Source organism: Peromyscus maniculatus, chromosome 1, assembly GCF_049852395.1.
Source record: "Peromyscus maniculatus bairdii isolate BWxNUB_F1_BW_parent chromosome 1, HU_Pman_BW_mat_3.1, whole genome shotgun sequence".
NCBI lineage: Eukaryota > Metazoa > Chordata > Mammalia > Rodentia > Cricetidae > Peromyscus > Peromyscus maniculatus.
Window position 1 is genome coordinate 6,364,881 of NC_134852.1, and position 12,404 is coordinate 6,377,284.

The 12,404-nt window shown below is 38.9% G+C and overlaps 1 protein-coding gene across 1 annotated transcript; it reads right to left on the minus strand.

Moving 5' to 3' along the window:
• Window positions 1-3,535: 3,535 nt before the first annotated feature.
• LOC102908634 (uncharacterized) lies at window positions 3,536-7,954 on the minus strand. The gene is made up of 4 exons (XM_076554187.1): window positions 6,111-7,954; window positions 5,856-5,916; window positions 3,994-4,646; window positions 3,536-3,915 (listed from the first exon to the last, which is right to left on the minus strand). The coding sequence occupies exons 1-4, from the start codon at window positions 6,142-6,144 to the stop codon at window positions 3,536-3,538; spliced, it is 1,128 nt and encodes a 375-aa protein (XP_076410302.1). The 5' UTR covers window positions 6,145-7,954.
• Between the last annotated feature and the right edge of the window lie 4,450 nt (window positions 7,955-12,404).

The window sequence follows — 12,404 nt, forward strand, 5'->3', positions numbered from 1 at the left end:
CTTCATAAGGAAAAAACAAGAATCCCAGGATAGCAAAGACAATCCTATACAATAAAGGAACTTCCAGAGGCATCAAAATCCTGGACTTCAAGCTCTACTATAGAGCAATAGTAAGAAAAACAGTTTGGTATTGGCATAAAAACAAACAAGTGGATCAATGGAATTGAACTGACATTAGTCCACATACCTATGAACACCTGATTTTTGACAAAGAGGCTAAAACTGTACAATGGAAAAAAGAAAGCATCTTCAACAAATGGTGCTGGCATAACTGAGTGTGGACATGTAGAAGAATGCAGGTAGATCCATATCTATCCACATGCACAAAACCCAAATCCTGTGGATCAAAGACTTCAATATAAATCCAGTTACACTGAACCTGATAGAAGAGAAAGTAGGAAGCAGCCTAGAATGCATTGGGAAGGAAGACCACTTCCTAATATAACACCAGTAGTACAGACACTGAGAACAATAAAAAATAAATGGGACCTCCTGAGACTGAGAAGCTTCAGTAAGGAAAAGGACACAGTAAATAAGACAAAATGACAGCCTACAAAATGGGTAAATTTCTTCACCAACCCCACATCTAACAGAGGACTGATCTCCAAAGTATATAAAGAACTCAAGAAACTAGACATCATAAAACCAAATAATCCAATTAAAAATGTGGTGGAAATCTAGACAGAGAATTTTCAACAGAAGAATCTCAAATGTCCAAAATATATTTAAGGAAGTGCTCAAAATCCTTAGCCATCAGGGAAATGCAAATTAAAATGACTCTGAGATACCATCTTACTCCTGTCAGAATAGCTGAGATCAAAAAACACTGATGACAGCTTAGGTTGGAATATGGAGTAAGGGGAACACTCCACCACTCTTGGTGGGAGGGCAAAGGGTGGTAACAGCCACTTTGGAAATCAGTATGGTTTCTCAGAAAATTGGGAATCAATCTACTTCAAGACCCAGCAATACCAGTCTTGGACATATACTCATATGAGTCTCAATCATACCACAAAGACACTTGCTCACCAAAGTTTACAGCAGCATTATTCATAATAATTAGAACCTGTAACCAACCTACATACCCCTCAACCAAAGAATGGATCAAGAAAATGTGGTACATTTACACAATGGAGTATTACACAGTGGGGATGATTATCCTTTTCACTTGCAAATAGATATATTTCAATTGTCCCATGTTCCAATATTTTAGATGAAAATATTGTTTACAGTTTTAAACCTTTATTGATACATTATTATTACAAATCTTTCTTCACCAGTGAGATGGTTCAAAGAGAAATATGTGTGGTGTGCAAAGCTAGTAACTACAGCATGATCCAGAATTCATATAAAGAGAGCAAAGAGAACACTCCAAAAAGATGTCATCTGGTTTTTACATATCTGTCATGGACTACATGCCCATAACCACATGACAGAAATGCTTGTTTAGAAAGAAATCTTGTAGTTCCATTTCTGGTATCTCAAGTCAATTCCAAGAGGAAGCAGTATTTCATCTAATAATAACATAAGGGAGGATGGGATATCATATATATTTCCATAAAAGTTCAGTCTATGTTATGAAATATACATACACAATTTAGTGCTACATATCCTATTGCATTAAATCTCTACTATATAGATGAAAAAGCAGTTTTACATACACAAAAGGTATTCAATATTTCTAGTATTCTGTTCTATTAATCATTTTAAGAGGTACATTTTTGAAATGGACTAAATAGGAAATGTTAGGTGTAAATCATCTATCCACGTACACAGATGGTAGATCCATGAGATCATAAGTTCAAATGCTGCCCTGGGTCATTACTGACAACCAAGAAGGCTAGAATACAAACAAGGCCATTTCAAGGAAATTTGTGTAAATATGAAAAACAAAATCAATAAAAATACACCACATTTTCAAGAAATTAGTGGTTGAAATATATCATCATCAACATCATCAATGGACTACATATTTATGGACAACACATTCTATATATTGTAGCGGAAAAGTAACTATCACCAAATAAACATAAAAGAAAAGTAACATAAACCACAGAAGGAATGTAAGAACCTTCAAATAAAATTCAATAATGCATTTGCCACACATTCTGAATACATCTATTGCTAATCTATAAATTTCAAAGTACAGTGTACAATGCAGTGATTTCTACTATAAGACTAGAGTGAACGTGGTATATTATTTACTTCCTTCAAACTTTGATGAAAAAGAGACAAAGGAGGAATTGTTCTTATAATTGGAGACAATTGTGGTATTTAATGTCATTAACTAACAAGTTGTTTATATGAAGAGGGTACTACTTTCTCTTACATGACTTTTTGCTTATTTCCCGACATCAAGATGATATACAAAGGCACTAGAGAACTATTTATGGGGATGAAGAGGTTGTTACTGTTAAGAAAAGTTCCTTTCCCAGATCCAGGATAGGTAGCTAACAATGTCCTCTAATTCCTGACAGAAATAATCTTATGTCTCTGGATACCTTGGGTACCAATGAAAGCATGCATATACCCACATGTAGACACATTGACATAATTAAAAATAAATCAAATCTTTAAACAAACATAATTCACTAGGGGAACAATTCATTTCTATAACACAAGTCTTAGAGTATCCAGAGACTTACCTCAAAAGCTTTGCTTCATCCTGAATCAGTAGATGTAGCAAAAGGCAGTCCAGGTGGCAAAAAGCTTTTTACACATTGCTTTCATTCACAAGGTTTCTCTCCAGTATATCACTCATGTTTTTGATTGTGACAGTGACATGCAAGGTCATTGCCACTCTGTTAATTCACGTGGTGGTTTGAATAATAAATGTCCTCCATGCTTTCAGTCATTTGAACATTGGTGTCTAGTAATGGTGGTGTTTGGAAGGTTTAGGAAATGTAACTTTGTTGAAGCAAAAATGTCATTGGGATTGGTATTTGAGGATTTCAAGCTTCAGTCCCCAGTAAGTTCCCACTCTCTGATTCATGTTTTCAGGTTAATAATGTGAGCTCTCAGGTTCCCTGTCATGATGAATTCTTGTCCCTCAGGAACCATAAGCCAAAATAAACTCTTCTATAATTTGCTTTAATTTGTTTTCCTACAGCAACAGAAAAAAAACCTAATACACACAGTATGTCTTAGTATTTTCATGCAATTGAAGTCTGATATCTAAAAGGTTTACATTATTGCTTAAATGTATAAGATTATACTCTCTGCTAAGAGAATCTATATCTATAAAAGATTTGGAAAGATCTTCATCCAACACCCCTCTGCTCTGTTCAATTATATGATTATTTAATCTCAAAGAAAGAAAATCTGTTTAATGTGAACAGTATGTTCAAGTATTTTGATGTCCCTCTTCTTCTCTGTACCTACCAATTCATATAGAAAAAAGCCTTATGGATTTAAACTATAAGGCAAATCTTTTAGAGATATGACTTTTCTTTGATTTTATGAGTACTAGAATACAGGTATTCTAAAGTATTTAAACTGATGGATGTGCCAAGGCTTTACCACACTCACAGGGTTTCTATCTAGTGTGCATTCTTTCATGATAGTAGAGATGACTGTTACATATGAAGGCTTTATCACATTGATTACATTTGAAGGGCTTCTCTCCAGTATGTGTTCTTTCATGTATTTGGAGACTAATGTGATATGCAAAGACTTTCCCACATTGGTTACATTCATAGGGTTTCTCTCCAGTATGAATTCTTTCATGTATTTTCAAATAACTGTGATATCCAAAGGCTTTACCACATTGACTACATTCATAGGGTTTCTGTCCAGTATGAATTCTTTTATGCCTTTGAAGATGGTTATTGCATATAAAGGCTTTACCACATTCCTTACATTCATAGAGTTTCTCTCCAGTGTGAATTGTTTCATGCATTTTCAGAGAACTGTTACGTGTAAAGACTTTACTACATTGACTACATTTGTAGGGTTTAGTATGGCTTCTTTCATGTTGCAAGAAATAACTGTGATGTGAAAAGGCTTTACCACATTGATTACATTCATAGGGTTTCTCTCCAGTATGAATTCTTTCATGTATTTTCAGAGAACTGTTACGTGTAAAGGTTTTACCACATTGCTTACATTCATAGGGCTTTTCTCCAGTATGAGTTTTTTCATGCCTTTGAAGATGACTGTTATATACAAAGACTTTATTACATTGATTACATTTGTAAGGTTTCTCTGCAGTATGAATTCCTTCATGAATTTTCAGAGTACGGTGAAAAGTAAAGACTATACCACATTGCTTACATTCATAGGCCTTCTCTCCATTATGAATCCTTTCATGCCTTTGAAGATGAAAGAGACTTGTAAAGGCTTTACTACAGTGATTACATTCATAGGTTTTCTCTTCATTATGAATCCTTTCATGCCTTTGAAGATGAACGAGACGTGTAAAGGCTTTCCTACAGTGATTACATTCATAGGCTTTCTCTCCATTATGAATCCTTTCATGCCTCTGAAGATTAACAAGACGTGTAAAGGCTTTACTACAGTGATTACATTCATAGGGTTTCTCTCTAGTATGAGTTTTTTCATGTGTTTTCAGAGTGCTGTGAAATGTGAAGGCTTTACCACATTGCTCACATTCATAGTCTTTCTCTGCAGAATTACTTCTTTCGTGCCTGTGAAGAAACCTGGCATGAGTAAATTCTTTACTACATTAATTACATTGATGCATCATTTTGTCTTTTGGAAGTCTACCATACAATACAGATGTTTGATACGTTAAAGATTTACCACATGGTTTATATTCATAGGGCTTTATTTCCACTTAAGTTCTTTACTATAATTGTAAAGGGAATCAGAACTAAAGGCATTGCATTCATAGGGTTCAACTTCAATATGGGTTATTTTATGTGTTTGAAGATACCTGTGGTGCTTCAATTGTTTAGTACATGGCTCACATGTGTACTACCCTTTCTCCATATGACTTTATTTACATCTCTGAAGGAAACTGGAAGGCCCAGAGCTTTACGACACTGACTGCATTCATAATACTTTCCTATATTACGAGTCACAATGCATTTGCAATGTGAACCAGGACAAACACAACAGTTTCCAAATGCCTTGCACTCATATAGATTTTCTCCACTGTGAGTTTGTTGATGAATTCTCAGAGAAGATGGAAAATCAAATTATTGTAAATTTGTATCACATTCAACAAGTCTACTCATAGTGGGGGTCTACTACACATCTTCTAATTTATCTGGGAAGAAGTATATTACTTTTATACATATCCCTTAGGCTCACATGGCTTGTGTCCAGACTGGCATATGATATGCCTATAAAATAATAACAAATAAAATATTTTCACATTGAATTAATAAAGTTTGGTTTCATTCCACTTAGAGATATGGTATAGAGATTAAAATTTCTCCATGCCAGCACCACTCTTGACTCTCATAAACTGCACACTCATTATGTTGTAAGTTGCTACAAGAGTAGGAGTAACACTAGCTACCTTTAACTGACTATTTCCTTCTTGAAATTTCTTGGACATACACTGATCACCTAGTCAACATGTGAACTTTTTGCAAAACCTGAATGATATGAACCAAAACAATTGACAGTTTTATGACATGGCATAAACAGGGTTTAAGAAAATGGTGATATCTCTTAAGCCATTGTTTCCATTACTTACTTTTTAGAGGAATGTTTTGTAAGCATGGATCAGCTACCTGACATTGAAGTAAATACTATTGTGAGAGTTTAATAATCATCAAGACACTTAAAGCTATGCTTATTTCCTCCCTTGCTTTTCATGAAAACTTCCAGTGCATATCAGCATTACTTCAGAGACACATTTGTACTAGCTTTCACATGAAAATTACCTTCCATGTCTTCTAGAACATTGATGATGTTTTTTGATATTCTGGTCTTCCCATTTGTACCCTAAAGTATAGCAAAAGAAAATGTATGATATGTTATTGGAAAATATGAAAAATGTAATACTAACCTTGTTGAACCTTAGAACCATGCCTGATTTATTTCCATTCTTCTTCCTTCATGACCAACATCACAGAAGAGCATCAACAACTAAGAGATACTTGTCCACGTATTTTTTACAAAGAATAATTCTATCTCACCTATAGCTGTGAGGTTCCTGTAAGTTTCTACCATCACATCTTTGTAGAGACTCTTCTGGGAAGGATCCAGCAAAGTCCACTCTTCCCTAGTGAAGCTCACTTGCACATCTTCATATGTCACAGCATCCTAAAATACCCCACACATTCATATTACAGAAATTATGATACTGACAGCATTGGAAATGTAATCTTCCTTAACAATATATTCCCATAATTCTGTGTGCTTCCCACACTTATTCCCTGAAACAGAAGTTCTAATGTAATCACCAAGTCATTTAGGAGAAACTTGAAAATGAGGTTCACCCTGTCATTTCTGAGCCCACTGAACAGGATATACATTTACAAGAGATATATCTATCAACAGATATACACAGAGAGAAGGAGAAAGAGAGAAGAAAAGAGATCAATAGTACTGAGTACCTACCAGGAAAACTGTAACTACAAAAAAAGGATGGGTAAGCTCATTCATTTGGCTCAGACCCTTAATTCCAGCACTCAGGAGGCAGAGGCAAGTGGACCACTAAGATAGAGGCCTGACTGGTGTCTGCTATTAGTTCCAGGATTGCCAGAGGTACATAGTTAAGACCATGACCAAAAACAAACAAATAAACATTCAAACCAGATAGACAAAACTCAGAGGGTCTCCCTGAAGTTTCTGCAAATCGTTCTGCATAAACTTCACTTCTGTTTTTATCCCATAGAATCCTGAATTGCCCCAGTTTAAACTGTAAGATTAGTAAGAACTTGCTAGAAGTCAGTTCATGTTTAAGCAGTCACAGGTAGACAGAAAAGAATGTAATCAATGTAAATGTTGAACACAAAAAAAGTATAGGGCAAGAGAGATGGCTCAGCATTTAAGAACACTTTGGTCCTGCAGAAGAGGTATGTTCAATACCCAGTACCTACATGGGGGCTTATAACTATTCAAAACTCCAAGATCCAGGATTCTGAGGAAATCTGACTGCTGTGAATATCAGTCACCTCTATGGTGTGTATTTGTACATGCAGGCTGAAGACTCATATTTATTCAAAAAATTCAAACTACAGAAAAGGTGGCAATACTGTCACACAACTGTCATCCCTTGACTCTGAAGGCTCATACGGTCTTAAGATCATGGATATATGCTGTCCTGGGATACAGAACGATACCTTCTGACAAAGTTTAAAACTCAAGATGTGGGTGAAGCTCAGCACAACAGCATATGACTGGCATGCACAAAAACATATATTCCAGGTAAATCAGTCAATAATATAGAAATAAAAAAATCAAGGTATGATGGAGCACACCTTTAATCCCAGCACTTGGGAGGCAGAGGCAGGCAGATCTCTGGTTTCCAGGCCAGCCTTGTCTATAGAGCTATTTTCAGGAAAGCCAGGACTACATAGTGAACCCTTGCCATGGACAGACATATGTATTTTAAAAGTGAAACACAAATAAACAAACAAAAAAATCATCAGACTAGCAAAATGGCTTAAGGTTAAAAATCAATTGTTCCTGCTGTATCTTGTGTAATTTTGAGGTCTAGTCTATAATGGTGGTGTAGCCATGACAGCATGAAAGAAGTTGGATGATCTGTTCCAACCACAAGAAATTAGACAAAAACAAATGGCTATGGAGTGAGGCTACAGACACACAAGTCCCATCCCCAGTGGGGAATTTCCCCAAGAAAGGCTCCTAACACTAAAAAGTCCATAAGCACCCTAAAGAAAGCCACCAGTGAGAGACAAGGATTCAAATACATCATATTATTATTGTCTCAAGAATGTTACTGACCAAGTCCACAGTAGACATGTGACTGATAAACAGAAACCCATGTAGGAGGGAGAGTTGTGGGTCTCAGGATCTGAAGCAACCCCTTTCCCAAAGGCCCTTGTCCCAGACCATTGCCAGCTCTCCCGAGCATATTCCTGGTTTAAAAGAAGGAGCTGTTTTTGTTCTATACCTGGTACCATAGGAAAAGCTGCCAAGGGCTAGGCTTCAAGCTGTTATTGGCTCTACCACACACGTTCCAAGGATTAAGAAGGAACTATTTCTTCTTCTTTGAGAAAGTCTCACTTGAGCAGGCCATCCCTCAACACACCACCTTTTCCTTTTCTAATAGTTGTCACCCAGGGTCACGTTGCCCATCTATCTGGCAAAACTATACTTTTCGCAGGAATGGACATTGATGGAACACTAGCCCTTAATGTGTGTTTTGACCCTGTGATCCTCTTTTGAGCAGCTTCTCAGAGGCTTGCTCTTGCATATGAGGATGGGACTAGTGATTGATTTTAAATCAAGTTTTCTTTTTTGTTATGGTTTGTAGCCACAACTCCTCAGCTCACAACTCCCTTTCCTCTGTTCCCATTTGACCCTGGAAACATTCCCTACTGCTTCTCCGTTCAACCTCTAATAAGCACAGTAAAAACGGCTTTTTAGGCATGTAAAGACAGCTTAGTCAGGATCCCCCAACACACCCAAGGTTGTACCAGATAAGCAGACTTCAGTGATATCACTCACTAAAGGTAACTAGACACAGTCCTAGAACCCGCTGACACCCACTGGACAGTACATTAGCAGAGGTCAAGAGCAGTGCTCTGCTCTCCTCATCTGGTGAGACGCCACCTTGATCTGTCCGGTGGCTGGAGAGTCTCCCCCATATCCTGATGCTTGAATCAGAGACGATGGAATAAGAGACTTGTCAGAAAATGGACCTGACTTTCTGTTGAGATAAAAGGCACAGGTGAGCGGCCTTGGGAAGACAGGCTTGACCCTGAAGGTAGGAATTCAGAATGTGAACCTTCTGAGGACCCTCAGCATAATAAAATACAACGTTTGTTAAACCGTGTCTATCTACCTTCTTGTTCTTGACAGTTTCCCAGCACACAGCCTTGCCAATTTTTTAATTTTTTCACCCACCGAGTTGCAAGTTTGGTTTCTTTACTGCGCCCACATTCACTCACCGTGCTCCTAGTGCTCTAAGCAGATGCAGCCCCCACAGGAACTTTATGCACAGGCTCCTGCCCTGGCCAGGGAGTTACAAGGACTTTATAAGACTCCTTTTCTGGCCTGCTCCCTTCCATTTGCGGAGGATCCACCACGTGGCTCTCAAGGCTCAGGTGTCTGCTCCTCCCCAACTGAGCAGAGCAGCACCTCACTCACCATGTCGCTGTTCCAGGCTCTTCCACTCTCTCCACACAGCTTCTTTCAGCAGAGGTCACAGCACAGAACTCCAAACCACTCCTGCTTGCTCAGCTGTGGATCCTAGCCTGCAACATGGAGCCTGGAAGAGCCCTCCTCCCCCTCTGACTGGTGGTCTGCCTGGAGATCCTGATTGGCTAGTGAGGTCTGAGTGACAGGAGCACCTCCCTTAGGGTTTGAGTGTGCCCAAGGACTCAACACAATGGGTTCTGGCCAAGGCTTTCAAGCCAGACCCAGACCTTTCCCAGGTCTGCAGAAATGTGCATTTTAATAGCACTTGCACATGGCCTCCAACAGCTGATTCTTCTGTCTTCCAGCACTCCTTAGACACATCCCCTCTCCTCCTGGATACAAGGTGGTTAGTTTGCACAGCTCATTACAAAATGTGGAGTGGAGTGATAGTCCTGTACCTCAGACAGAAGGGCGCCTGGGATGTTAAAAATTAAAGAGACGTTCTGTGGCATCATGCTGAGTTCAGGCTAATGGTAGGTACTTTTTACCTAATCAGCTCAGGGACTTCAGGCAACACTGAGAGGAAAGCAGGAGCCAGAGCACACTGTGATAAGTCTAGGCTGGATGATGGCTCCATTCTGTAGGAGTTTTCTTCCTGAAATCCAAGTCAATTTCTTGAAAAATGAATAATAATGAAAAGAATAGTCTCCAAGTTAACATGAATACATAGAGAGAAATAGGACAAGGAAGAATCCTTTGGATGAGTCTGGTTGTTAGCCAGCACATCTCCCAGAGTGAAAAGGTGGGAAAAACACAGCAGCAAAAAAGAGCAAACATCAAATAAAACAGCAGTATTAGTTAAGGTTCTCGAGGAAGACAGGACTGATAGGATGAATCTCTTTCTTCTATGTGAAAAGAGGATTTAATAGAATGGTCCATTGGCTGTGTTCCAGCTAGACCAGCAACGGCTTTCTACCTACAATTGAAAGAGAAAATTGAAGAGACTGGGTGTATCAGCTGGGCTTCACTGTACATAGGGATTCCTAAGAAGTGTCTCTTATCACTCAAGCAGACCTGAATTAATGATGGATTTTCTTTTTTCACATGATTTAATTAAAAAAAAAAACTGACAGATGTACCTAATTGTCTGGATTTTAGTTAATTCCATATATGGTCAAGTTGACTGTCAAGAATAGCCACAACAACAGCCAACACAAAAGAGCTGAGAAAGATTTCTTACCTGTGGCAGACATGGAGAGCATGGGAGCCATTTCCACATCAATGCCTTTCTTCAACAAAGGAAGAACGGGGCTTAACATGGGGAGTCTGGACATGACAGTTTAGAGGTATGTCCTAACAAGTAGAACAGATCTACTTCTGAATGTGCTCATAATTCAAAAACAGAGACATCTGGGGCACTCTTAGCTCAAAGTCATGCAGATAAATACATAAATTCCAAAATGATGGGCAGAAATGCCTCTAGTATGTTCCTCCTTTCTCACTGGTCTAAACTCAAGTAACTGATACTGGGAATGTAGATTGCTTAGGAGCCAATGCTACCTGTTAAAAATGATGTATGGGGCTGAAGAGATGGCTCAGCGGTTAAAAGCACTGGCTGTTCTTCCAAAGGTCCTGGGTTTAATTCTCAGCAACTACATGGTGGCTCACAACCATCTGTAATGAGTTCTGCCCTGCAGGCATACATGCAGACAGAACACTGTGTACGTAAAAGTAAATAAATCTTTAAAAACAATGATGTATGTTCTCAAAGATAGATGTATCGATGCTACAGTTCACACGAATACACAGGAGAGAGAACATGAATGCAGGAAAGATCAAGGCAAAGTTGCCGATCAGCACGGCGATCACTGTTTTTGGATGGCTATCCTGAGCCATCCTAATCTCAGAATAAGGCTGTTTTAGCCCTTGGGCAGTCTGGCTCTGAGGAAGACCACAGCCTTTTCTATGCAGGACGAGAGAGCATTCATTTTAACTGGCCCGGGCTGTTGTCGGTCTCAGTTCTGTTTCATCATTGTAGAAAATTCTACTGTTTTTAACTGAAAGGAGAAAATCAGTAGTCATCTTGTGAGATGCTTCCCCTTCCCCTCCTCCAAAGGTATTTGCTGACCAGCAGTTTGAGAAGTGACCAAAAATTGAACTTATAAGGCTGGGACAATAAATCTATGTATCCTGGACTTGGCAAAAACAAGACATAGGGAGTAATGGGCTCCACTGACCAGAAGTTGACCTTAGAGGAGAATAGGACTGGAACAATAAATCTGAATGTATGTATCCTGGGTTCAGCAAAAGCAGGACATAGGGAGTAAAAACTTATGTCTCTGTAGATACCCTGAATCCTGTTAGCCATCAGTAACCTCATGCTTGTAATTCAGCCAGTAACTTTAAAGGACTAGCTCACCCCTAACCCCCTCGTCCAATCCCAAGCTGCCTGTAAAACTTTCCTATATAAACCCCTTCAAGTGCGTGCTCGGGGCTGTTTTCCTGTTGTGTTGGATGTTGGATGGTGCTTGTTTTGTTAATAAAAACCTCTGTGTGCTTGCATCGGATATTGACTCTGTGGTGGTCTTGCTTGGGGTTCTTGTGACCTGGGCATAACATAACCTATTTTTATGTATAATGGTGTTTGCATGCCTGTGTCTGTGTTCAGTGCTGTATAGTGCAGAACTAGCTGATAGATCCCCTAGGACTGGCCATGCAGCATGTGGTTAGCCTACATGTGAGTGCTGTGGTTGGAAGCCAGGGCATCTCAGACAACACCCAGTGTTCTGAACTGCTGAGTCATCCCTTTGACCTCCCCTTTTTAATTTAAAATTTATTTTTCTACATTTTAATGAAAATATGGCTGGGTGGTGGTGGCACAAGCCTTTAATCCCAGCGCTGGGGAGGCAGAGGCAGGCAGATCTCTGTGAGTTCAAGAGTAGCCTGAGTTCCAGGAAAGGCACAGAAACCCTGTCTTGAAACACTCCCCCCCCCCAAAAAAAAAAGAAAAGAAAAGAAAAAAAAGAAACCATATTACATCACTTTCTCCCTTTCCTTGTTCTCTTTCTGTCCCTTCCAAATCCTTCCCTTCCAACTTTTTCCTTGTTAAGTATGTATAATTATGCTCAAATATATGAATACTACCTGTTGAGTCCATTTTT

Excerpts from the sequence above, each read along its gene's own strand:
- LOC102908634 (XM_076554187.1), bottom strand. The coding sequence starts at position 6,144 with ATGGTAGAAACTTACAGGAACCTCACAGCTATAG. Across the intron at positions 4,647-5,855 it reads TGTTCTAGAAGACATGGAAG|GCACGAAAGAAGTAATTCTG; the intron begins GTAATTTTCATG and ends GTTTCTTCACAG. Across the intron at positions 3,916-3,993 it reads ATGTGGTAAAGCCTTTTCAC|GTAACAGTTCTCTGAAAATG; the intron begins ATCACAGTTATT and ends AAGTCTTTACAC.